The 27,922-nt window shown below is 39.0% G+C and overlaps 1 protein-coding gene across 3 annotated transcripts in view; it reads right to left on the bottom strand.

Moving 5' to 3' along the window:
- Positions 1–27,922, bottom strand: part of Grm1 (glutamate metabotropic receptor 1) — a 367,695-nt gene that overhangs the window by 212,487 nt on the left and 127,286 nt on the right. For all 3 annotated transcript variants that reach the window (XM_040758193.1, XM_040758192.1, XM_040758191.1), the window contains one exon: positions 20,358–20,607. In XM_040758193.1, the coding sequence (XP_040614127.1) occupies positions 20,358–20,607 (250 nt within the window). The remainder of the gene's footprint in view (positions 1–20,357; positions 20,608–27,922) is intronic.

Below are 27,922 nucleotides of genomic sequence, written 5' to 3'. Positions count from 1 at the left end.
CTACCAAGTCTCATTTTAGCCAGGAAAAAAATTAATTGAAAATATTCAGTGTAAGGGATGATCCTCTATTTTGGTAGCCTAAAATTCTTCTCTTGAGAGAGTCACCTACGTGGATAATTCAAAAGTTTAAAACACATGTAAGTTGGATCTGCTGAGTATTTTACTTAAAGATAATCAGAAAAGAGCAAGCCATTGTTACCACTCCTTACACAAGATGCAAATGAATGATTTTTTGAATCATTTGAATTCAGACAATGTTATATGTACAGCTGTAAGCAGCTTAGGGGAGTTGAGAGATGAACTGAGCTAATTTATTGCAATCAAGACAAATTCAAGAGGAGGATGAGTTTTATCCACCTGTCATGTGACAATTCTCCTAAGGAGAAACACTCAAAGGGGAGGCAATGCTCTCATCAACAAGCATGTTTATCATACTTATTAATAAAGTAAATGAGTTTGCAAATCCTGTGCAGCCAAACTTCATGATTCACAAAAAAAAAAAAACCAACCCACCATTTTCAACATATATCCTAAACTGAGTTGTGAGTGAAAACATTCTAAGTCAAAAGGACAAAAGTGGTCACATGTTCAATCAAATTTCTTTATTTTAATAAAATGAGTTTGTTGGCTAAATTGTGAAAAGACAATATAATCTTCAACAACACACATTAAAATCTTCTGTTTGTCTGTTCTTTGGGAAATTCATACATTTATACAAAGTATGTTGATCAGAATGATGATAACAATATGTTAGGTAAAACAGCTAATTCATTTCAATAAATATCCTTTTAATAACATTTTATCATATTTTCTTTTTATTAGCTGAAGTTATTTTTGACATTATTATGCATCCTGATTTCTCTCACTCTTACTGTCTCACTCATCTTCCCCCTTCTCCCTAGCTACATGCCGCCTTCTTTTCTACAAATCTCCTTCCCACAGTCATGTCTTTTTGCTCTGTTTGACTAGGACTATCTGTGAAGCTCTGGCACTAGAGCCTGGTGGACACATCAGTGGGTACATCGCCAAAGACTAGCAGGTCCTCCTCTTACAGACCCCATCAGTAACCCTTAGTTCAGCAGTAAGGGGTGGGTTCCCACTAACCACTCCCTCATCAATGACTGACTATTAACTGGACTGCCTAATGCAGACCAGATGCAAGCAATCACTGCTACTGTGAGTTCATGATTGCATTGGTTGTGTTGTGTCCAGATGATAAGATTTCACTGCCTTCCTTCCTATCCTCTATCTCTCATTCTTTCCATGTCCTCTTCCACATTGTTCCCAGAAACTTACAGGGAACAGTATGATGACTTGTTTGCAGCCAAGCCACCATTCCTCACTTCCTCTCAGCATCTTGGGTAGCTATGCATCTGCATTCACCATCATTCACTGCACATGGAGACTTTACTGATTGGGCTTGAGAGTGTCCTTTGTCTAAGAGTATAAAGATGGACACTTTAGAAGGCAAAATTGTCTATTTAGCTGAACACTATTACTAATTTTCCTTATGTGGCCCATGACCTCCTAAGCCATGGGTTTCTATTAGGCTCACAAGACCAAGCGTGGGGTCCACTCTGTGGATTGAACCCAAATCCAAATCAGAGAACAGTTAATTACCCTCACAACAATCATGCCACTGTTATACACAGAAGCACATCTTGACGTCCTTTCTTCACCAGCAGCCTCAATGGCATCTTCCATAGTTTGAAAGCTACCCAGCAGAGGGGAGGTTTCCAGCTCAATTCCAGCTCGATTCCTCCTTACCCTGCAACCGTGACATGTGGTATCTTCAGTAATACACTCCTGTCATGTAGTCTGGTAGACAAGGCAAGAGTCTCTATTATTTTGGGAGGTCTAGGGGACTTCCATGACCAACAGCTCCCATGTAGTTCCATACCTGTCCCTGCAACAATTTAGTACACTTTTCTTTTAATGTTGATTTTGTCTTTGTTAAACCCAGATAGTTAAATTACCATGTGTTCCAAGAACAATCTTTTGTATAGTAATAATAAATAATAACTTTTTATATGCCCACTTCCATATTTTAGTTAATTAATAACCCCCAATTAAAAGTTATCACATATTGATTTTCATTGTCAATTATTCTGACCCAAACTGTATCTATGAACTCTTCTCATCTGATACTGGATTCAACATTTGGTTTTCTGCACTCTTGGCAGAAGAAAAAACTGGCAAAAACTATTTCATTTGAAGCTTGATAACTTGAGTCAGTCTGATTTTTCTGATATTCTCCCACAACTCAACTCTTACTAAATTTCTCCTTCTAAAGTTATCAAACAAAAATATGTGAAGTGACTACTATGTACCAAATGCTATAGACACATACTCAGAACATAAGCGTAATCGCAGAAGAGCAAACTTATGTTCAGCACAGTGATGAGTTAAGAATATCCACCTCCCTTCTGCATTTTCTGTTCTCACATTAAAACTGGAAGCTATTTGGGGATTCACTTTTTCCTTAATCTTGGATATGTTCATATGTGAAGATGATGACATAAGACATATTTTATTTAGTGAACTGAAGTCACCATACAGGGTTGATTACTTAGTTCCCCCAAACACTTCATTTCCCACCATTACTCTTTGGCAAGTTTGGGGATTTTTTTGTTTGTTTTGTTTTTGGTTTAATTTTTTTAAGAGGTGGCAAGTTATGTGCAAACATTTCAAGTTTCTTTCTAAGCTCATTCTGTATTCACTGCAATCTCTCGCTCAGTGTATTTGTTATCCATGAGCACCACACATCTATTTATGTACATGAGGTGTGTTATTGCAAGTTCTCCTTGGCTGATGGGCAGTGAGTACCATCCCTGTCTTGGTTTAAAAGCTCTTCAGTAGATTACAAATATTCATGTCATAATCATGAGCTTAGAGTGGGCTATCAAATTGAGGGTTGTTACAGTTTGACTTCTGTTACTCAATATAAAAATATTGAGTTGATGGAGTCTTCATGAAACATTTGTATCATGCAAAAAAATTCTTCATGAATAAATTAAACATTCTTGACAGACTGGGTAAAATCACTCAAGACTAGATTGGTTCACCCAGGAGTGTATTATTCTTTGACAACAGGATCTCATCAAGAGAGCCTACAACCTTTCTTCATGTGCTCTTCCTGCACAAAAACATGTCCTCTTCTGTTTATCTGCCATGATATGATACGGTGTGAGATCCCTAATCAGAAGTTATAAGATGCTAACACAGTTCTCTTGGACATCATCTTCAAGCAAAAACAAACTTAATTTTCTTCATATAAATTCCTTAGAGTTGGATATTTGTGCTAACAGCAGAAAAATGCAAAGTTAACACTGAGAATTGAAGTGTTTCAATAATGAAGTATGAAAATATGGATGCCTTTTTGGAGCTGGGTAACCAAACAAAGGTTGGGAGAGTTTAAGGAAGTAGACTAGAAGAATCCCAACATGCCTTAAGAATGAATATGGATATTTGAAGGCAAATGGATGGAACTACAAAAAACAATCATCTTTAATGAGATAACCCAGGTCCAGAAAGACACACATGGGATGTACTCACTCATAAGTGGATAGTAACTACAAAGTAAAGGATAACCCCAGAAAGGTTAAGTAACAAGGAGGACCCAAGAGGAAACTCATGGATCTCTCTGGAAAAGGGAAATAGAAGAGATACCCTGGGTGAACAGGGGGCAGGTGGGCATGGGAGCTTGAGGGATTGGGTTGAGGAGTTGACAGAGGGGGACAGTGCTAAAAGAGATGACTGGAAAGGGGGACTTTATGGAGTTGGGTAGAAACCTGATACAAGGGAAACTTCCAGGACTCTACAAGGATGGCTCTAGCTAAGACTCCTGGCAGCAGTGGATGCAAAGCCTGAACGGGTTATTCTCTGTTATCAGATCAGTGACTATCCCAGTTGTCATTAGAGAACCTCATCCATTAACTGATGAAGGCAGATTCAGAGACTTACAGTCAAATGTCAGGCTGAGCTCTGGGAGTCCTGCTGAGGAGAGGCGGGAGAGACTATAGGTAACAGAGGGGTCAGAAACATTGGAGGAAAACCCATAGTAATCACTGGCCTGGCTCATGGGAACTCACAGAGTCTGAACCAACAACTAGGGAGCCTGCATGGGACAAACCTAGGCCCTCTGCATATATGTCAGAGTGGTGTAGTCTGGTTTATATGTGGGATGCCCAGCAATGGGATCTGGGGTTGTCCCTGCTGCTTTGATGGCTCTTGGGTACCTAACCCTCGTGCTGGATTGCCTTGCCCAGTCTGAATACAGGGGGAGCTTCTTGGTCTTATAGAAGCTTGATATGCCATGCTTTCCTGAAGCCCATTACTCTTTCTGAGTAATTACAGGGGAGGGGTAGATTGAGGGGCAACTGAAGGGAGGAGGAGATGAGAAGAGAGGAGGAAAGGGAGGTTGTGGTCAGGATGTAAAATAAATAATTAATTAAAACTGAGTGAATCTAAAGCTGGCAGGATGGCTCAGTGGGTAAAGAGGTTTCTGTCTAGAGCGCATGACCTGAGTTTGATTCCCAGGACTCAAGATGGAAGAAGATATCCAACCCTGAAGGATGTTCTCTGACCCAGACACGTGATCTGCCCCAGCCCCTATGCACATCCATCCAATAAAAAGAAAATAAAAGTCAAAAGAGTGGTTCTGGTAAAAACTAAGAAACAAAATTACCTGGGTATTTTGTGGTAGCAAAGAACAAGACTAAAAAGGTTCCTGCAGCTAGATTGCAGTGCGACTTCCTGATTTTTTGTCTAGACATTACTGGAATGATTTCCTTTCAAAATGTTCATCAGGAGGAAGCTCTTTTCCAACACCCAATTGGACTACTTCAGGTCACGTATTAGAGTAATATTATTTCATAAAATCAATTTAAATCTTGAGTACAGTGCATTAAAGGGACAATTAGCCTGTGGGCTGGAAGTAGTAAATCACAAGGAGCTAACAAAAGTCCAATGATGGAGACCTACTTTAATAAAGTTGAAGTGAGCAAAATTTGGATGCTACAGTCCACTTTGATTCAGATGTGAAGAAACAATTGAAAACAATCAAAGTTAAACAAAATCTGTTTGAGACAGAAACAGAGAAGACTGTTGGTCATCCCTCAGAAGTAAGGGAAAGGAAAGACCCTAATGGTTAGTGGCCTCCCACAATAACTAATATGCTTTTATGAAAACTCTAAGGTCTCATTTGCTTCTTGTACAAGCTTATCAGCTCTGCTTTGAAAAGAAACTTGTAAGTCCAGTCTCGTGATATAAAATAAGTGAAGGCTACTCTCCCCTTATCTGATTAACTTAGATAAACTGCAGTTTCAGTTTTCATAATCAACCAAAGTAAATTAACAGTTCACTGGAGAATCTAACAAAAGCTGCAACAAATTCTACCAAAGTGCTGATGTTATTGTATCCTATGGGGTGGTCTATATGCACTTCTAGATAAACTGCATAAAGTAAGTATGTTATATCACAAACTTTGAAACATAGTTTATAATCAAAGAAATGACAGAAAAACATAAACAGCCTCTCATACATTTTCTCGAAAACTCTTATAAGATCAAAGAATAAAAACAAGGAAGATTGGCAGTCTGAGTTCTAACTGTGGGAATGACTATTTTCTTTCTCTTGGTGCAACAGAGTGAGCACAGTGTTCAGTCTATTGGCACTGCCAGTTCCTTCCTCCAAAAGCTTAGCCACTCCTCTGCAAGTCCATCCGTGCCTTAGGCCATCCATATGGCCAATGCCCTTCAGGCGCTGAGGACTGACTTAGTCCTGCTCTCTTAGGTCTAAAACACCCTGTTAGGTATTAGTTACATGCACATGAGAACTTGTTTTCTTTTCTTTGGTAAACTTTATTGTTTCAGTAATTTGAAATTTTCCAATAGTGTATAATCTACAGCCCATCCCATATCTGGACACATCACTTCCAGTATAAATCTGAAACTACTGTTCTTCACAAGACATTCTTCAGTCCCTACTTGTAATAAGAGCTTTCTGTCCCATCTGGTCCCTTGTCCCTTGAGTCCCAAATAAACACACAGACACTATGTTAGTTATAAATCTGTTGGCTGATGACTAGGGCTTCTTATTGGCTAGCTCTGTCTTAAGTATTAACCCATTTTTATTAATCTATGTATTTCTGTATGGCCTTATCTTACCAAAGACCATCTGTCGTGTCCTACCCTCCCAGTAGAGCTCCACATGGTGGCTCCATCTGCCTACATTTCCCAGAATTCTCCTCATTTCCTAACCCTGCCTATACTTCCTGTCTGGCCAATCAGACAATCAGTGTTTTATTCATGAACCAATAAAGAGAACTATATATACAGAAGGACAACTCCCATCACCTACTTTCACTCCATATCACTAGTCCCACATCACACCAGCTCCACATTACAGCATTCAGTGGCTTTGAACTAAATTTCAGGGTTTACTCTTACTGAGATTATCCCAACAGTGCCAAGAGATAATACACACAATGAATCAGCAGCAGGGTCCAGAGAAGATAGTCATAACCGTGAGTTTGTCTACACAGACCTTTGATGGCTAAACAAGCCCTTAAATGAGAAAACAAATAATTTTAATATATAAAAATAAGAGACAGCCTGCACTTCACAAGACCCTCACTTGAGGTAAAAAAAAAACTAAGAAAACCAAAATAAAATGGACATATTAGCACTAAGTATCAGAATTTGTTTGTTCATTGTGGCAAATACACCTTGCTAATGTAACACATTAGTAACAAGGGACACTGGTGTTGGGTATAGAAAGACTGTCTGCACTGAACTTTTGTAACCTTTTCCCACATAAATCTATTCTAAAAAGTGTATGAGAGTAACACACAAAAATGAAGACCTCCATAGGCCTACTACAAAATACAGCCTCTGTGGTCCTATAAGGAACATTTTTCATATGGTCATAAGAAGAGGGTATTGTCTTTTCACATTTTTTTCATGTCTACAATCCTGCTTTAAATATGCTTTTCAATAAAGGATAAATGGCAAAAATGTAGTTGATCAGAAAAAACATGAAATAGTTCAGTAACTGTGGAGATGTCACGTAAATAGCAAAAAATGATAATAAATGAAGGGAATTTGGGTTTTTGAAGTATCACTCTGAAGAAATCTAACAAATCCATCAGCATCCTATTTGGTTCAATGTGTGTAATGGCAGGGTTAATTGCTAACTAGACAGAATCTAGAATCACCTGGTCAAAGAGCCCCTGAGCCTGCTTTTAGGGGGTTTCTTAAACTAACTGATATGTGAAAACCCATCTTAATTGTGGTCAAGACCATTCCCTAGGCAGGCAATTCTGAACTGCATAAACAGAGAATTGGAGTACAGCAGAAGTACACATGTGTCCACCTTCTCTGTTTCCTGATTGTAAACATGATTTCAAGCTCCTGCTGCCTAAACTTTCCTACAATGGGGGACTGTTCTGTGACCTGTGAGCCAAAAAAAATATTTTCTCTGTTAAGTTGCTTTTGTCAGCATATTTTATAACAGCAACAAGGTGTAGTGATAAAAAGGACTGTGAGGGGTGTAACGCCATGGTCAGGCAATTGCCTATTATGGGTGAGGCCTATGAAACTGAATGCTAGAAACTGAAGAATATTAGGCATATATGTATATACATAAATATGTGTACATTGTACAACATAAAAATTAAAGGATGCTAATTCTAAATACAGATTGAGTAGTTCACTAGAGAGAACATGAAACATAACCTGAATAAACTATTTCCAGAATAAATTGGGCAGAAAGAAAATTAAAAGAATCTAAAATTTTTAGTGTTATGAAATGAACGTGGCCCTTTCTAGCCTATGCTAGTCTTTTATGAGTGGTCAGAGAAGGTCTTGTCTGGGAATATGTGTCAGGTCTTGTTACTTCACTGGGTTTAGCTTAGAAAAGCAAATATTGGAACCACAGTATCAGGTCAGACTCACTGACTCTGCTGCTTCCTCTCCTGGTACCCTGATAGGGAAGTTGCAGACTAAAACTGAGTGTTTATAAAAGAAAAGAAGCACATATTGAGTGCAGCCAGTAACCCATGACAATGATTATGGCTCACATGTGCTATTATAATCCTGTGTACTAAAAATCAGTTATCTCCATAATCAGTTTACAATAGCCCTAATGGGGGAGGTACTAAGCTGTTTTCACCATGTAGAAAGGTGACTCGCCAAGGTGTCAGCACCAAATGGAGAAGCTGGGGCCAGAATCATAACATTTATGACTATTGTGGCTGCTAGTCAAAATAGTTCTGTCAGAATAATTTTTATGCAATTCAAGAACTAACATAATTGAAAAATGTAATCATCTCTTCTTAGAGCTTATTGAGTCAACTAATTATGTTGATATATAATAGATATTATCTCATTGTTACTTAGAAAATCTGAAAGAACTAGTATTTAATTTAACTTAAATGGAAACTTGCAGAATTTTTTTCAAGCAATTTTGAGATGTTCCTTCTAGAGAAGGTGGTACCTATTGAAGTAACTAAAATTTCGACATGAACTCTAAGTCTTTCTTAGTGGTTGAACTACCCAACTCATTCTGAGATGTTCGTTGACAATCCAATTATAGCTATGTTCACCAGTCCTCAAAAAGAAGCAAGTCTGTTGATCCATAAAGTCTAAAAGCATGTTACAGCACATTATGTCCTAGTCATAAATACCAATGCATCATCTAACATATTACTGCTTCCAATATAAGTGGTTTTATAACTTCAGTTTTACCATCTATAAAGAAATCCTAGTGACCCCAATAGAAATCTATTTTCTTGCTTAATAATTAATTAAACATTTATTACATTATGTACTATTGTGTATTGAATACAAATACCATATATTTGCAATGCTTTTATCTAGTTCTTTAACTTTAAAAAATTACTTTCAAGATATGAGCAATATTTAATATATTTTAAGCTTCCTTTACAAGTAAAGTAAAGGTAAGGGATTAGAGTTTTTCCTAAAGTTACAATAGTTTTATAAACTAAATGTTTGAATAAACCTAGGGTTCATTGGCACTGAGAATATGATCATTGTGCTTTCAAAATTTGATGAGACCAATACTTTCTTAGCCCAATAAAGGGATCATTTTATCTGTACATAAAGAACTAAAAATTTCACTTTGTGGAGAAATTGATTAAGAGATCAAAAGATATTTTGAATTTGGGAGTTTTATCCTGAAATTGTAATTCTGTGTATCACAGTCTTCATTTTTACAATTTATTATTTTGAAGGAAAAATTAAGTCAAATCAACCTATACAAAGCAAAATACTCCTGTTTTGAACACATTTTCTTGAGGTTCTATGCAGTAAAGAATCACCCCTACTGGTAAATTCAGACCAATGGTGACAGGGTTTGAAGGGTCTGCATAACTAGATGACATTAGAGAAATCAGAAACTTTCTATCCACTAAAGTCAGAAAACTCACATGACAATACTTGCTGAGGGTGCTGGTGACCTACAAAATGGTGTCATTGCGAAGGTTGTGTTCTGATGCTGGCTTTAATGTCATTAACAAAACAGCTTTAAAAATTAGAAAGATTAAAAGGTAAATTCACTTATCTTGAAAACGCTAACTACAACCATAAGCACAAACGCTACTGCAAGGGAAACCATGACGTCATGGCTTAATCCCTGTAAGTTTCACTTCTTTGTGTAGTCTTGAATTTGTGAACATGAAGACTTATTCAGAAGAGCAAATCCTGGAGAGAGTAATAGGACATCACCTGCAGGAATAGGTTTGAAAAAAACCATGACTACTCCTTACTCCTTTGGCAGGATGTAATGTGAGTGACACCACAGAAGAAGCCCTGTGACAAGAAGCTAAGAACTTAGGCAAAGGGTAGCAAGACCTGAGATGTAACAATAGCCCTGTGAGTGACTTTAGAAGTGGACTGTCCCCAAGCCAAGTCTTTCAGGAGAAGGCTTTGAATGGATGGAAACTGAATTTCAAAAGTCCTTCTTTAGAGAGTGCCAGGCTTAGCAAATACCTTCATCTCTTTGCAGAAAAGCTTAGGGATGGAAATACACCCGTTCTAGATACAATGATTAGAAGCATAACTAATGAACTCTCGCTTATCTTTCAGAAGTTATAAGCTTCATTAAATGACTTACGGCAACCAAAATCAGTTCACTGACTTAATAATTTTCAATATTCTCTTTTAGAAAACATGACAGCAAGCAACTCTTCTATATTTCTTTCCTGAAACATAGTTTTGCAATTACAGCTTCCTTTCACTTTTCAAGCTAGGTATGCAATCCTGGTAGACAATGATGAGTGAATTTTAATAACTATTCAATGTGCTATATTTGGTGAGCATAGAAGGAAAATATGTTTCCTTATTAGAAAAAAATCAAACCCAGAAACCTTTTAGATCATACTCCCTACTTATTATTAGTGTTTCTACAAATTCTTGAAGCTTGTGTCTATATTTGGGGAGAGGGTAGATTGCCTAGGTTAACTTCTAGTGAATATGCCCCCGCAAAGGGAAAATGAGTACTAGGGGAAAAAACATAAAAGTGACTAAGCTGGCCAAAATACATGCAGCCTGTTTTGTGTTGACCAACTACTCTTGGGCATGGGCCCTGCTCTGGAGTGTGGTTGATACACCCTGTGTCACTCATTCCATTGGCAAAAACTTTTTTCCTGCAACATGTCTCCATTGCTAATAACTTCTTGGTTAGGGATAGGACTCTGTGTCCATTTCCCCTTCTCAGTGCTCTTATTTTATCTGTTATGGTCCTATGACAGTCCTGTGCATGCTGTCACAGTCGTTGTGAGGTCATATTCTTATCAATCGTCTTGTGTCTGGAAGATGCTGTTTCCTTGGAGACAGACACCACCTTTGGCTCTAGCAGTCTTTTTTCAACCTCTTCAGCATGGATCCTTGAAACCTGAAAGGGGGAGTTTGATGGAGACATCCCATTTAAGGTAGAGTATTCCAACGTCTTTCACTCTCTGCACATCGTCCAGTTGTGGGTCTCTTTATTAATTAGCATCCACAGTAAGAAGCTTCTCTGATGTGGGCTGGGTGATGCTCTGTGCTCTATGAGTATAGTAGTATGTCATTAGGAGTTATATTATTAGTATGGAATCCATGGTGGAACTTTGTATGTGCATTTTTTTGTTTTATTTTAGTTTGGGTTGTTGTCTTACTGATTTTTTTACTTTTACTTTTAAGTTCTTTTAGATTTGGTAAGAGTGGCAATTTTTCTGGTTTTGGTCTTTTTGGAGAGGGGGAGAGAAAGAAAACACGAAGTTGGATGGGTAGGGAGGAGGGTAGGATAGGGAAGTGGGGAGCATCTGGGATGAATTGGAGGAAGGGAAAGAATAGGATTAAAACATATTGTACAAAAATGTTTAAATACATTTTAAATGATTAAAGTGGACTCTATAAGGCATGCTTCTTTTCATTGTACAATATTTCAAAAATGTGTTCTTAAAATCCAACTTATTGCTAAGAGGTGTCAGATAAACACAAAGGACCCTGGGCTAGAAGTTTGCTCAGGTAGAGTGCTTTGCTAACCTGCTCAGGGCTCTCAGATAAGTTTGAGCACCACACGAGGTAGGCATGGTGGCTCACACCCGTCATTCTAGCACTTGGGAGGCAGGACTAGGAGGATGAAAACAGTGACGTTGAGGCCAGCCTTGACTATATGAAATCCAAAAGAAAGGAAAGCAGAGAGAGGGAGGAGGAAGGTAGGCAGAAAAGCAGAAAGGAAGGATGCCTCTACATCTTAGAAACATGGGATATACCTGATGTTATGATTCTGAGAACTCCAGGTAACTGTATCAGGGGAATGCAGACTGTCTTTTTATAACTGGCAGACTTTCCAAAGAAATTTTCATAAAACCCTGAAATAGTCTACCAGTAGGAAAAAACTTGAGCAATGATTTTTTTACTGTTTCACTGTTCATCAAAATTAGTTTGTCCTCAAATATAAGAGATATAGCCCAGAGTTTGCAGTAGAAAGATTTCTCCTCCCTGAACAAGCTTACCACTGAAGCACATGCAAATAATCACCCCACAATTCCCTCATTCTTGTAGATAAGGGGAATACAGCCATCTCTCTTTTTAAAATCCACTCCTCATTCTTGCATGAATGATCTGGTATTCCCCACTGATTCATTAGACAGTATTTTTCCAAAAGCTATGAAACATATGAAGTGCTACACACATACACCACAATTAAATTAAAATTACACCACGGCAAATACACTGCAGTAAATCAATTCTACAAATACAGTGAAAACCTTAATTATTTATAAACTGCTAGCCCATCTTGCAGACTCACATGTTATACTTGTGGCAGCTCTACAACTTGAACATTCCCACACCAAATACCATTGTTATAAGTATGACCTTAATTAACACATCTGATCTCATACAACTCCTCTTTTTTCCCTCTCTTTATTCATCCTTCTTCAACTTACCACCTCTCTAGTCACTCTCACTTTTCTGCCAAATCTCTCCTTAGCATTGCTTTTTCTCGTGGGCAATTCACCACCTATCCACTCTTTCTGCCTTGCTTCTCAGATCAATGGGCAGCCACAGATATCCATGTGCTCCTCACTAAAGCCAGTAAATGCACTAATTTACATAACAGAGGGGAGCTAAGGTGACAGACAGAATCAAAACTTATGATAAGCTAGTCTCACATTAAGGGGATAGTCCTGCATCATCTAGATGGGTCCAAAATAAGCACAAAAGTCATTTACAATGGTAGAGAACCAGGTGAAAGAACTAAGGAGGTGGCAATGTGAGATAAAATCATTCAATACTGTTGACCTTGAAAGATAGAGGAAGATTAGAAGAAGTCATGGGATCTGCAAAGACTCAAGAAATGGAGTCAGACCTGTTTATATCTTATTTTAAGCTAGTGATCTACATCAGATGTCTGTCATCATGGTTTAATATTAAAGTTCTGCGTCATCTATATCATTGAATAATCATAAATACATATGCAAATATGTGCATACATAGATTGATAGATGATAGATAGATAGATAGATAGATAGATAGATAGATAGATAGATAGATAAAGCCAAACAATCCATGTGGCTACCTAGTGATAGTCTCTAGGCTACACAGTAGAGAAGGAAAGGGTTAGATTGTAATACAGCTAATAGTAGAAGGTTGGTAGATAGGCTGATAGATCAATTACATTACAGATAGGTTATAGAAAGATATGTGATAGATTAATTGTTTTAATGAAGAACTATTTGACATGGGAAAATAGCCCTTCCTGCACAAATTAATCATTTAAAAAGCCTTACTCTTAACTCACAACATAAAAAGGTAACTCCCCATAATTCATAGCTAATATGAAATAAAAATTACAAAACTGCTTTAAATGCATATGACCTTGGAGCAGGTGGACAGAGCATGAACCACGCACAAAAGAAGAATTTGCTAGCAATACTTTGCCAACATTAGATTTCATCTTTCAAAACACCACTAACAAAATCAAAGTGTCAGACACAAGAGAAAAGAAAAATTTGCTAAGCATATGTATGAAGATGATTTCTGCTCAGAAGTGATCAAGAACGTCCAAGGCAAACTGACAATGAAATGGACATAGTCCTACGCAAGAGATTTCACCCACAAATGTGTTAAAATGGCAAATAAGTACATAAAAGCGCTCATACTATTAGTCATTAGGAAAATGCAAATTAAAACCACACAGAGATGCCACTGTACACCCACTGGAACAGGCTAAATGTGAAAAGACTGACGATCCTATTTTGGTGAAACTGTGCAGGATTTAGAGTTCTCATACATTGCTGTTAGAATTGCAAGATCTTTCAGCCACTCTGGAAAACAGTTAAAAGGCTTGCTATAAAGCAAATTCTAAAATTAAAATATCACACATTTATGACCCATAACCTCTTCTCTAGATTTGTCTTAAGAAGAACCAAAGCTAGAAAACCACAAAAGAATTGACTGTGAATAACAGTGTTATTCATAAAGGATAAGGTTTATATGGAGGCAATATAAATTCTTGTCAACAAGTATATATGCAAATACGAGCATGAGTTTTACCTAGAAATGAAGAGGAAACTATCAATGCAATTTTATCTGAATAGTGTTTTGATAATTAAGTAAGAGTCTGTGATGAATACAGAGATTCATGGCTGCTTGAGAATCTTAGATATCTATGCCACCCCCACTAATTTTCAGTAACCATTACAGAAAAGGAGGAAGAAAGAATGTGAGAGCCACAAGATAATGAGAAAAGATACAAAATGCTATCATTGGGACAAGAAACTAGGATCTCACAGTAGCTATGGTTGCCTGAACTAGGCCTACTCAAAACTGGGCCTGTCAAAAGCTGGCATGGATCAGAGAGGTGCTAATGCATTCCTAACTTTCCTGATTGAGCTATTGCTACCAATGAATTTGCAGGGAGGAGCAGGCATGACCTTCAGTTGTGTACCAAAATGATGAGCCTACAAAACTCTAGTGCATAGCACCAATCTTGTGGCCAGACAGTCCTAGTAAACTCAGTGGGTCACAAAACAAAACACAACCAAAGGCATGAATGTAGGCAAAGAATAACAGTGGTGAGAGGAGACAAAAGAAGGTTGGGTGAAATAAACAGAATACACTGTGTACATGGATGAAATTTTGAAAGAATAAATGTAATCAATAACATAATGAAAAGAAAGTAGATACTATACTATTCACCACAGTTAGAGCCATTACTTTGTATGGTAACTTTAAAACAAAAAGGAAAAAAAGTCAGATACAAAAGACTATGGTTTTCCCAATGGCAGGAATCTATGCTTGTCTTTTTCTGGGAGTTGGACTGGAACCATTGAGGAGATATTGAGGAGTGTTTCAGGGTGGTGGAAATGTTTGACACAATCATCGCTTTGGCTCATACTACAGATGATGCAATCCATCCAATTATACTCTGAATATTGGCAAATTTGAATAAAACTGGTTTGAAAGGTAGGTATGGGTTTTCTAGTCTCTCTGTGAGATGCTGAAGGAGTATCCGATGAGGGCTAGAAGACACTCTCAAATTAAGCTGTGGACAGGAACCAACTTTGGGAGCAGTTCAGCCATTGCACCCCAGTTCTATCGGTCAGTAAGAAATATGGCCATCTCTATCCTATGGTTAGCCTTAGTAACCCTAGATTCATGACTCAGAGATGCCTGAGGCTGTATCTAGTCTCTCTCTGTCTGTCTCTGTCTCTCTCTGTCTCTCGGTCTCTCTCTCTTAAGTGGATAGACCAGTTTTCAGAAGGAAGAAGAGAGAAACACAGGAAACAGACAAAGTTGTAAATTCTCTTCATTTACTAAAACTGTTGCTCTTTATCAATAACTCTTAGAAGTAGCTGCTTTAATGCAAAAACTTGAAAGGTATTTTGTTTGTTTTTGTTTTCTTTGGGGGGATTTAAAAATGTGTTATATGCTCTGAATCAACATCTAAGCTTTTTAATGCTATAAGCATATTTATTGCTTTAGCATTTACTTTTGCCAGATGAAAGAACAATATAAGAATTAGAACAAGTCCATTAGTTTATCCCTTGAATTTTAATCATTGGGATTTCAGAAACTTGGTACTCAATTGTCCCAAATAAGCTTCCATGTATGGACAATTACATAGACAAACAGGGGTATTCAAAAAAAGGTTATGGCTTCTGTATAAGTTTGGTTCCATAGATAAATAGGTGTATGCAGATACAAAAGCATTGTGGTGGAAAAACAAAATGAGTTTTGAGAGAGTTTACAAGCCCTTTGTTGAATCATCATCTAAAATACTTACTACTAGAAAAGAAATGTAAAGGCTTTAGAGAAATAGTATAATCATTTTCTCATGTGATATGGTTACTTCAGCTTATATTCTTCAAAGGAGGTGAATCTAACAATAACATAGGTGTCTGGAAGAGGGGACAAACGGAAAGCAAATTAAAGCTGATACCAATGCCACTTAAACAAAGCAAGCACGGTCTTACTAACTGTGTAAGTTATGGAATACAATAACAGGAACTGATGTCTTGATGCTAATGTTCAAATCTAGGCTGTTTCTTGATATAATTTAGAAATTACTTAAATTATCCATGAACCAACATGCAGGTAATATTCATACCCTTTCATCGCACGGCTGTGATAGTTAAGTGAACTGATACAGACAGTGTATATAGAATGCCTGGCATGTAGTACATTCCAAACACATCTATATTATTATCATGAAAGTAATCACTGTAGATATGGTGAGCAAAACCCTAAGAACAATCTTAAAATAATAATTGTATGCAGTCAAGAAAACATTATTATTTTGCAGGATGGTGACTATAGCCAAACCTAGTAGCTTACTTGGTGGAGATGCCGAAGTCATAGTCTCCTGCAAGCCTGCAGGCTGGATTCAGGACCACAGATGAAAACACCTAGCTCATTCACTGAGTTCTGGGTTTAGCAAGGTGACTGATGAGACAATGTAGTCTAAACAACCCCAAATCAAGACTAAGATTAGATAAAATGAATCCGTAAATGCATTCTTATTGATCTTATTAACTTCATCATACTGTCTGAATCTATTATAAATTCTAAGACTGCTGCAAAAATGCCTAAAGAGGACACAGAGCCAAATCTTTTGTTCTTGCAGAAAAAAAAAATGATCTCAGCATTAAACCACTGAATAACCAAGGTCACATGAGTACTTTAACATCATTGCTCTGGGCCCATGGTTTGTTTTGTTCCATTTTTCCATTATCTCAGATATATTCTTTTGTTATAGAATGTTGTATTAACTTAAGAAATCCCATTTAAAGTTCTATTTCTTGATGCACAGTTTATTTTTTCCATTATGGACAATTCCCAAATGTATGATAACTTTACTTTTCATTTTCTTTTTTATTTTCTATACTGAAAGGCTGATACATTCAAGAGAAAATGTATCTTGTCACCAAAGGAAGGATCAAGTACTGGGATCGCATTACATCTAATTGAGTTGTTGGCCAAGGGGTCCCCATGGGAACCCTCAAATAACCCAGGCTGTTGCCAAGACAATAGGCTCCTCTCCACAAACTGACAGCCAAGTCCCATTGGTGAAGACAGCACCTACAAAACTCATTGAACACGGAAAGGTAGAGCTGGTGCCTACACAGCATCTTCACCCCCATGTTCTGGTGTTTGGTACAGGAAGGAACTCTACTCACTACCAAAGGAGAAACATAAACATCAAACCAGCCACAAACCCCTTTGGCCTGCTGCAGTGGCATCTTGCCTTGCCAGTGAACCTGAGGTGGTGGCTACACACCCTTTGGGCGTGGTTTCAGGTGCAGAAATGACCCACTATAAGGTAGAGGAGAGGCTGGCTTTGGGGTTTCAAAAGCCTATACCATTCTCAGTGTCTTTCTTTCTCTACCCACCTAGTTCTTGTGTATCAGGTTAAGCTCTCAGCTACTGCTCCAGTGCCATATATACCCACATACTGCCATTGCCATACTCCCCACCATGATGACCATGGACTTCACTCCACTCTCTAGAACCAACACCATCAGTTAATCTTAGCTTACTATGATTTATGTCCATTGTCAAGTTATAGAACATCTGCTTAAAGACTTGACTGCAATGATAAAATTGGGGTTTTTGTGGGCTTTGTTATAGAAGATGCTAGAATGTATCATGAGATGTAAAGACTAGCATCACTTGACTTAAATTTTTTAGATTGTTGCAATAACAGCTAGCTAAGAGTGGGACAGGATTGGGTGAGTATTGTGCTAGGTGGAGTGAAGGAAAACTACACCTTAGGGGAAGATAATAGTAACAGAAATCCTGAAATACCATGGTAGTGACAGCAAGTGTTCCCAATATACTGGGAAGTTTAAAAGGAAACGAGAGCCATGGGAAGGGGGGCATGTAGATCTTCATTCAGGAAATCACACTCACTTATAATAAAATATCTCCTAGGGCAACCTACACTAGGACTTATTGTCTTTCCCTATATAAAAGAGGTCATCGCCACCTATATAATGCTCTCTTGTGAACCTGACAGCAGCTAGAATTATGTCATGTCAGAGGGAAGAAAATGGACCCCTGACCTTGTGTCCTGAGAGGAGGGTGCATCTTTCAGCATTGCTAACTAGAAGTCCCTGGTACCATTCTGGACATGCGTGCAGAGCAGGGAACTGAGCTTACTTGGTGTCTACTGGCAGCACTCAGGACAGAACTCATCCACTGAAAGAACAGGGGGTGTCTGAAGGGAAGGTTAATCCTAAGTATGCATGTGACTGCAACCAATGTTGTTGCTTGCTCAGCTCCCTGTAGAAGCATACCTGGATCTTAAAGGAGTATTATAAACAAATGCTTTAAGATATTTTTTTCTTCAAAATTTTCTAAGAGACAGAAATAAGAGCCAACACCAGCTTGATAGACCCTCATGGAAGGCAGCCTAGAAAGGAAAAGATGCTTTCCCTCACTTTGGCAGAGTGTGCTACAGTTTTGGCACATCATGAAATGCATGTCTCAATAGCAGTAACCACTGGTACAGGAAACGGTGTTCTTAGTGATGTGGGTGATCATTTTGACAGTAGTTCCTAAGGGTGTAACAACAGGACCCAGTAGGGCAGGGGCAGGCAGACAATAAGAGAAATGAGAGACGTACAAGAGACTCTCAGAATTGCTTACATAAGCTTAGTTTCCTTATTAGCATACAAACCAGAGCCACTGAGGCTTGAGGTGCCATTTCATCACCTTTCCCAGTGTTTCAACAACAGTGACAGAATGAATTTACACTGCAGTCAGAGCAGCACTTCTGATCATCATCCTTCATAAGGCAGCTAGTCTGCACATCCCAAAGCTCACATCTGTTCAAGATTTCCTAAATTAAGGTAGATCACCCCCAAGATATTAAAGAGACTTTGGTATCATTGCTTTCAAAATGATAAACATCAGACTTTTTAAAGTAAACATTCTTTATAAAAAATAACAGTAGCAGGCAGTTTATAGAAGTAATTGAAGAGTGACTGTGTGGATGCCATCTGCCCTAGTGCTTATATTAAGAAAAGTATTCTGAGTAACACTTCAACAACACTGCTTTCATCCTTTCCCTCCTGAAAGAGACAGGAATCTTCTTCAAATGCATCCCCTTAAAGAGCCTGCTTTCTTATGAAGATTCTCAGTGGTTTCACACTCCTACATCATGCTGAAGAAGTCAAGGTGATGACCGTGAGTGCATGTGTGCCAATCGTTCCCAAACTCAGTAATTCCCAAGATTTGACTCACAGTGTGACCTGTCCACCATGCCTCCCCATTCCTGGAGAGTGTCTCAATGTCTCTTCACTTGTTGGTTTGTGTTTTTATACTACCTGAGTCTCAAAAGCCAATGAAGTGCCTTGGGCTGCTAATTCCAGATGGTGGTGAGAGTGGACTTTGTAATCATCACCATAGCCAAGTAGTAGGAAGAAAGAGAGTCCCCCAGGGACAAGACAATGCTGCTGGTGCTGTTACACAGCTTCCAAGAGAAGGGGACAGAAATTAAAGTCATTCTGTAGGAGCAGCATGATTATACCCCACCTAGTATAGGAGAAAGAGGGAGCACCAAAATCTGCATGAGTATGGGGGTACTGAGGACAGGTGCACCTTTGCTGAGGTAGAATCAGTAGGAAAAATGGCAGTTTGTCCGTGAAATATAAAAATGATAACTAAGTAAGCAAGGAATCAGTTAGTCCAAAACCCTGTGGGAAAAAAATAAAGGATGCTGGGAATGGATACTCACACATGTCCATATCCTCCAGAAAGAGAAAGAGAATGAACCCATCACAAGACATCCACAGAACTCACACTAGATAATCATGAAATATCCTCTACACACACATACACACACACACACACACACACACACACACACATGCACGCACACACAGTATGATAAGGGATTATATCACCATGAAGTCCTACTATGTGTCTTCATGTTCATTTAGCCAGTTCTTTAAATTTCCACTCTCAATGTCATGTTCTGTTCCTGCTGCCACCTTCCACTCACCAGTACTGTGCTGGGTACCGTTTGCTTGGAATCTGGAGGAAGTCAAATCAAAGGACTAATTGCCAGGACGAGGAGACATTCTGGCAAACAACGTCCTGTCTCTAAAAGAATCTCATCAGTTAGTTATCAGCCAGTGCTGCTCAGTGCGCCTCTCTCTGTCCAGCAGGTCTGCTCTGCCTGAGAGGGGACGCAAGTGCTCAGCTCTGTGCTGCATGTGCCCCTCACCTTGAGTCAAGAGGCTTGGTTTTGTATTAAGAATTCATGTATGTGTCCACTTTTGGAGAGACAGACAGACAGACAGACAGACAGACAGACAGACAGACAGACAGACTGAGATTTACCTTCCAATGAGTGAGAACTCGCCCACAACACCCAGGCGTCGCATGGCACTCAGGAGTCCCCGCACAGTCATGCCCTCGCAGAAGCAGACCACAACTCTGGCCTTGGGAAGCCTCTCCCGGAGCTTACGCAGGAGCCTGTCAAAGCTCTTCTCGCCTGCATTGCTGTAGATTTTGTCTGAGTGTGCGATGCAGAGGCCCTCCTGGGCAGCCAGCTCTTTGAAAGCGTCCATTCCACTCTCGCCGTAATTCCCTGTTCAGAAACAATCAGATGTTCAAGACCTCAGCATCAACCATAGTCCTGCTCACTGGAATGAGGATTTGTGGGTCTGGAAGTGGCGCACACGAGAGAGTGGGTATTGCCCAATAATTCATAAGTCTAATTAGGGTCAAGAGGAGACCTCAGAGGAGTAGACATTATCAGACATAACCAACAACCAACTCTATGAAAGCCAGCAGAAATTACATGAGCTAGGCATCCATTCACAGTTGCACATCTATTGTGAAATGAAGGATTGTTGCCGTATTTTATAGCCATGATTAATAGTCCCATATTTTAACCACATAGGAAAATTGAGCTCATTGGAATATGGTGGTCAACTGGCTTCATCTGGATTCCAAGTCAAGACACAGATGCTTAGATTAGATAAAAAGCCCTGTAAAATCTGTAAATCATGCACTCTACCACCACCTGATAACTGGGATACTCACTTTAGTTTCAACAAGAACACAGAAGAAAAATTAATAATTAATCCAACTACTGACTGTAACATCTATAAATCTTTCCACACTGACACTCATAGCTTCTGTCATTCTTCCTGATGCAAGTATTAAGTGCTTGGGGGGAAAAGCCAACCCCTGCTCAAGGTCAACAGCTTCCATCATCTCTTGTCCATTCTAATATTTTCTACCGTGATTCTTCTCTCTTTCTTGGATAATGGATTTCTTCGTGCTAACACGTCAACTCAAGGAAAATAGTCATCGGATTAACTGTCACACCTACGTTTCTAGTTCATCTGGAACTCTAGCTCCCCACAGAAACAGATGCTCAGCTCACCATATTTGCTTCTTAATTCCCCATTCTCACCTTATTTTCTGGCTTTTTTTAATGAAATATTTTTGCATTCTATTGGTATGTTAAAAGTTAGCCCACACTTAAGGTTTAAGCTTCGTGAATTTGGGTATACATATACCTACCATCTCAAAATTGTGTTTCATCAAAGTCTTTTGTTATTAGAGTTACTAATCACCCTGTTGTCATAACCCATTGTTGATATCCTGGCATCATACTGACCACGCCCCCTGACAACTGGCATACAGACAGATCCTTAGACAGATCAAAAGGCCCTGTATTGCATGGCTACATCAGGTGTTGCATGGCTGCATAATGACTCTGTATACATGTGCAAGCTTTCCCTTATAAATGAGCACCTCACACCTGTTTACCCACTTTCTTTCCCCTTCTCTCTGCCACCTCTGTTCCCACTTGGACAACACCTACCCTTTCCATTGCTCCCTTTCCCCAGTAAACTCCATGTGGGTTTTGTTGAGCTGCAACAAACAACAATACCAATGATCTTCATTTTAATCAGAAACTTTTACTCAGAGCCCCATAACCCTTAAAGTCCTTTATATTCCTGGCTCTTGACACAGTCCTCCATAGTCCCCTCACCACTAAAAGGCCATCCCTTGGTTCATTTGCTTTACTTTCCATCTCTGCTCATCCTCTGGGTGTTGTCATGCTAGGAGTCCATCGTGGGAAGCTGTTTACTCTCGCACCCCAGGTATGCCTTTCAGCTTTGTGCCCTCAAGTGTAGCATGAATGAAACTGTTGAGTCACTTTCTGTAACTTCAGGCTAAGTCCTTTGGAGTAAAAGACTGTGACATTCATTTGCCTGTCTGGCATATCCGTTTATGGACTTCTCAGATTTAGCACATCAGATTAACTCCCTTTCTTCCTCTACTTTGCAAACATGCTCTTCCAGATACTTTCTATTAGAAGGCCTAGCCTCTCCCCACCAAGTTTCTCAATAACAAAATTTACGAATTAATCTAGTATCTGTGTTTTTCCCACCTACAAGACCCATTTCTACAGCCTATGTCTCCAGAACATTCCTAATCCAGTCTCTTTTCTCTGCTTCAGACTCTCCTGTTCTAAACCATGTCTTAGGCCATGTTCCCTAAAAAACAGAGACTGACATAAAGATTCTTGTTCAAGGAATTGATGGAGGGGAAGAGGGGGAGAGATGCAGAGAAGGATAGGAGACAGGTGCTGATTAAGCAGGAAGCTTGTTTCAGCTAACAGTCAGCCGCAGGCTGGTCCCACAGGAGGTAGTGAAGAACCTCATTCTATAGGTTCAGCCTTACCCCTGAGCAAGGGAATTCTTATCAGTCCATTACTGAATATGGTTCTCAAGGGGGAGAAGTAATAGCTTAGATTAACAGGTATCTACTTATGTTGTTAAATTTAAATAATAGATAGATTAGCGAACTAAAGGAAAGGAATCAGGGAGGACCACCAAGAGCATCCTCTCTGCCAAACACCATCAGCTCTTATTCAGGAAACTAACTTAGCCTCTTTTTGTTTGTTTTGGTTTTTTGTTTTGTTTCCTTTTTTCTTTTCTCTTTTTTTAATTTATTTATCTCTTTAATTTAAATTAGAAACAAGCTTGCTTCCCATGTTAATCACAGCCCCCTCTCCCTCCCCTCCTACCCTACCTCCCCACCAAACCTCCCAATCCCCCACCCAATCACCACTCCACACTCCAGGGAGGATGAGGCCCTTCATGGGGGATCTCCAAACAGGAACTAAGCCCTCTCTTATGTGTCCAGGCTGAGACAGCATCCCTCCATGAGGAATTGGCTCCCAAAGTCCATTTGTATGCCAGGGATAAATACTGATCTAGCACCTGAGGACCCAAAAAATTGATGAGGCCTCCTCACTGACACCCACATTCAAGAGGTCTGGATCAGTTCCATGCTGGCCTCTCAGGCATCAGTCTGGGGTCCATGAGCTCCCCCCTTGTCCAGGTCAGCTGTTTCTGTGGGTTTTACCATCCCTGTCTTGACCCTTTTGCTCATCACTCCTCCCTCTCTGCAACTGGTTTCCAGGAGTTCAGTTCAGTGTTTAGCTGTGGGTGTCTGCCTCTGCTTCCATCAGTCACTGGATAAAAGCTCTAGGATGTAATACAAGGTAGTCAGCAATCTCATTATCAGGGAAGGGCATTTAAGGGAGGCTCTCCACTATTGCTTAGATTGCCAGTTGGTGTCATCCTTGTAGATCTCTGGAAATCGCTCTAGTGCCAGATCTCTCCTCAAACCAATAATGACCCCCTCTATTATGGTATCTCTCATTCTGCTCTCCTGTATTCTTGCCCCAACTCAACCTTCCTGTTCACCCATGTTCTCCTCTCCCCAGCTCTTCTCCCCCTCACTTTTCCCCAGCTCCCTCTCCCCTCCCCACATGCTCCCAGACCACTCAGGAGATCCTGTCCCATTCCTCTTCTCCGGGGTACCATACATATCTCTTTTAGGGTCCTTCCTGTTTCCAAGACTCTCTGTCAGTGGGATTGTAGGCTGGCACTCCCCTGCTTCGTGTCTAAAATTCATATATGAGTGGGTACATACCAAGTTTGTCTTTGTGTGACTAGGTTACCTCATTCAATTTGCCTACAAATTTCAAGATTCCATTGCTTTTTCCACTGAGTAATACTCCAGTATGTAAATGTACCACATTTTCCCTATCCACTCTTCAATTGAGGGGCATCTAGGCTGCTTCCAGGTTATGGCTATCAAAAATAATGCTGCTATGAACATAATGGAACACATGTCCTTGTTGTATAAATGTGCATCTTTTGGGTATATGCCTAAGAGTGGAATTGCTGAATCTTGTGGTAGACTAATTCTCAATTTCCTGAGGAATCTCCATACTGATTTCCAAAGTGGTTGTACGAGTTGGCATTCCCACCAGCAATGGAGGAGTGTTTCCCTCTCTCTACATCCTCTCCAGCATAAATTGTCTTTGGTGTTTTTTATTTTAGCCATTCTGACAGGAGTGAGATGGTATCTCAGAGTTGTTTTGATTTGCATTTCCCTAATGGCTAGAGATGTTGAGCACTTTCTTAAGTGCCTCTCAGCCATTTTTTACTCCTCTATTGAGAATGCTCTATGTAGTTCTATAGCCCACTTTTTAATTGGATCCTTTGGTGTTTTAGAGACTCGCTTCTTGAGTTCTTTGTGAATTTTGGAGATCAGCCCTCTGTCAGATGTGGGATTAGTGAATAACATTTCCCATTCTGTGGGCTCCTTTTTGTCTTGTTGACTGTTTCCTTTGCCTTAGAGAAGCTTCTCAGTTTCAGGAGGTCCCATTTGTTAATAGTCAATCTCAGTGTCTGTGCTACTGGTTTTATGTTCAGGAAGCAGTCTCCTATACCAATTCATTCAAGGATACATCCCACTTTCTCTTCTAAGGGGTCTAGTGTGGCTAGATTTGTGGTGAGGTCTTTGATCCATTTGGACTTAGATTTTGTGCATGATGATAGACATGGATTTATCTGCATTCTTCTACATGCCAGCATCCAGTTATGCCAGCACAATTTGTTGAAGATGCTTTCTTTTTTCCATTATATAATTTTAGCTTCTTTGTCAAAAAATCAGTAGGTATGTGAGTTAATATCAAAGTCTTCAATTATATTCCATTGGTCTACCTGTCTATTTTTGTGCCAATACCAAGCTGTTTTCAGGACTATAACTCTATAACAGAGCTTGGAGTCAGGGATGGTGATGCCTCTGGAAGTTCCTTTATTGTACAGGGCTGTTTTGGCTATTCTGGGTCTTTTGTTTTTCCACATAAAGTTGAGTATTGTTCTTTCAAGGCCTGTGAAAAATTGTGCTGGCATTTTGATGGGGATTGTGTTGAATCTGTAGATTGCTTTTGGCAAGATTGCCATTTTTACAATATTAATCCTACCAATCCAAGAGCATGGGAGATCTTTCCATTTTCTGGTATCTTCTTTAATTTATTTCTTTAAAGACTCAAAGATCTTGCTGTACAGGTCTTTCACTTGTTTGGTTAGCATCATCCCCAAATATTTTATGTTATTTGGGGCTATTGTAAAGGATAAAGGCTATTATAAAGATTGCAAATCTACAAATAGGGAAAGTTTGACTTCTTCCTTTCCAATGTGTATCCCCTTGATCTCCTTTTGTCTTATTGCTCTAGCTAATAAATTCAAGTACAACATTGAAGAGATATGGAGAGAGTAGACAGCCTTCTCTTGTTCCTGATCTTAGAGTAATCGCATTGAGTTTCTTTCCATTTAGCTTGATGTTGGCTGTTGGTTTACTGTATATTACTTTTATTATGTTCAGGTATTTTCCTGATATCCCTGGTCTCTTCAGGACTTTTATCATGAAGGGGTGCTGGATTTTGTCAAAGACTTTTTCAGCACCAAGTGAGATGATCATGTGGTTTTTCTTTTGCGATTTGTTTCTATGGTGGATTACACTGATAGGTTTTTGTATGTTGAACCATTCCTGCATCCCTGAGATGAAGCCTGCTTGATCATGATGGATGATTTTTCTGATGTGTTCTTGGATTTGATTTGCCAGTGTTTTATTGAATATTTTTGCATCAGTGTTCATAGGGGATATTGGTCTGTAGTTCTCTTTCTTAGTTGTGTCTTTGTGTGACTTGGGTGCCAACGTGATTGTAGCCTCGTAAAAAAGAGTTTGGCAACGAATCTTCTGCTTCTATTGTGTGGAGCACTTTGAGGAGTATTGGAATTAGCTCTTCTTTGAATTTCTAGTAGAATTCTGCACTGAAGCCATCTGTGCCTGGGCTTTTTTTTTTTTTTGGCTGGAAGATTTTTGATGACTGCTACTATTTCTTTAGGGGTTATAGGTCTGTAATCTTTTCTTCATTTAATTTTGGTAAGTGATTTCTATCCAAAAATTGTCCATTTCCTTTAAATTTTTGAATTTTGTGCAGTACAGGTTTTCAAAGTATGACCTGAAGATTCTCTGGATTTCCTCAGTATCTGTCCTTATGTCCCTGTTTTCATTTCTGATTTTGTTAAATTCCATGTTTACTCTCTTCCTTTTGGTTAGTTTGGATAAAGGTTTGTCTATCTTGTTGATTTTCTCGAAGAACCAACTCTTTGTTACATTGATTCTTTGTATTGTTTTCTTTGTTTCTACTTTATTGATTTCAGCCCTCAATTTGATTATTTCCTTTGTCTACCCCTCAGGGGTTACTTTGCTTCTTTTTGTTCTAGAGCTTTCAGTTGTGCTGTTAATTCTCTAGTGTTACTATTCTCTAGTTTCTTCATGTGGGCACTTCGTGTTATGAACTTTCCTCTTAGTAATCCTTTCAATGTGTCCCACAAGTTTGGGTATGTTGTGTCTTCATTTTCATTGAATTCTAGGAAGTCTTTAATTTCTTTCTTTATGTCTTCCTTGACCCAGTAATGGTGTAATTGCTTGTTGTTCAATTTCCATAAGTTTGTAGGGTTTCTGCAATTTGTGTTGTTGTTGAATTCTAACTTTAAAGCATGTTGGTCTGATAAGATACAGGGGGTTATTCTAATTTTTTGTTGAAGTTTGCTGTGTTGCCAAGCATGTGGTCAATTTGAGAGAAGGTGCCATGTGGCGCTGAGAAGAAGATATATTCTTTTGTGTTTGGATGAAATATTCTATACATGTCTGTTAAACCCAATTGGGTCATAACTTCTGCTAGTTCCTTTGTTTCTTTGTTAAGTTTCCGTTTCGTGTTCCTGTCTATTGGTGAGAGTGGGGTGTTGAAGTTTCCCACTATACCTGTGTGAGGTCTTATGTGTGATTTGAATTTTAGTAATGTTTCTTTTAAGAGCTTGGGTGCCTTTGTATTTAGGGCATAGATGTTCCGAATTGAGACTTCTTCCTGATGGAATTTTTTCCTTTGATGAATATGAAATGACCTTCTTCATCTCTTTTGAATGATTTTAGTTTGAAGTCTTATTTGTTTGATACTAGGATAGCTACACCAGTTTGTATCTTGGGTCCATATGATTGGAAAATCTTATCCCAACCCTTTACTCTGAGATAATGCCTGTCTTTGAAATTGAGGTGTGTTTTTTTGTATGAAGCAGAAGAATGGATTCTGTCTACGTATCCATTCTGTTAGCCTGTGTCTTTTTATAGGCAAATTAAGACCATTAATATTGAGGGAGATTAAGGACCATTGAGTGTTAATTCTTGTTTGTTTTTAATTTGTTGTTGGTGGTGTTTATTGTTTGTGGATTTAACCTGCTTTTTCTTTAGGCTTTTGGTAAAGTTGGATTATCTATTACCTATGTTTCTGTGAGAGCAGTTACCTTCCTTAGGCTGAAGCTTTCCTTGCAGTGCTTTCTGTAGGGCTGGATTAGTGTATATGTATTGTTTAAATCTGGTTTTGTCATGGAATATCTTGTTTTCTCTATCTATAGTGATTGAAAGCTTTGCTAGCTATAGTAGTCTGGGCTGGCATCCATGGTCTGTTAGTGTTTGTAGAATATCTATCCAGGACCTTCTGGCTTTCAGAGTTTCCATGG

Source organism: Mesocricetus auratus, unplaced genomic scaffold, assembly GCF_017639785.1.
Source record: "Mesocricetus auratus isolate SY011 unplaced genomic scaffold, BCM_Maur_2.0 Super-Scaffold_100018, whole genome shotgun sequence".
NCBI lineage: Eukaryota > Metazoa > Chordata > Mammalia > Rodentia > Cricetidae > Mesocricetus > Mesocricetus auratus.
The sequence above is the reverse complement of the archived record's forward strand: the minus strand, read 5'-3'. Positions and strand labels throughout refer to the sequence as shown.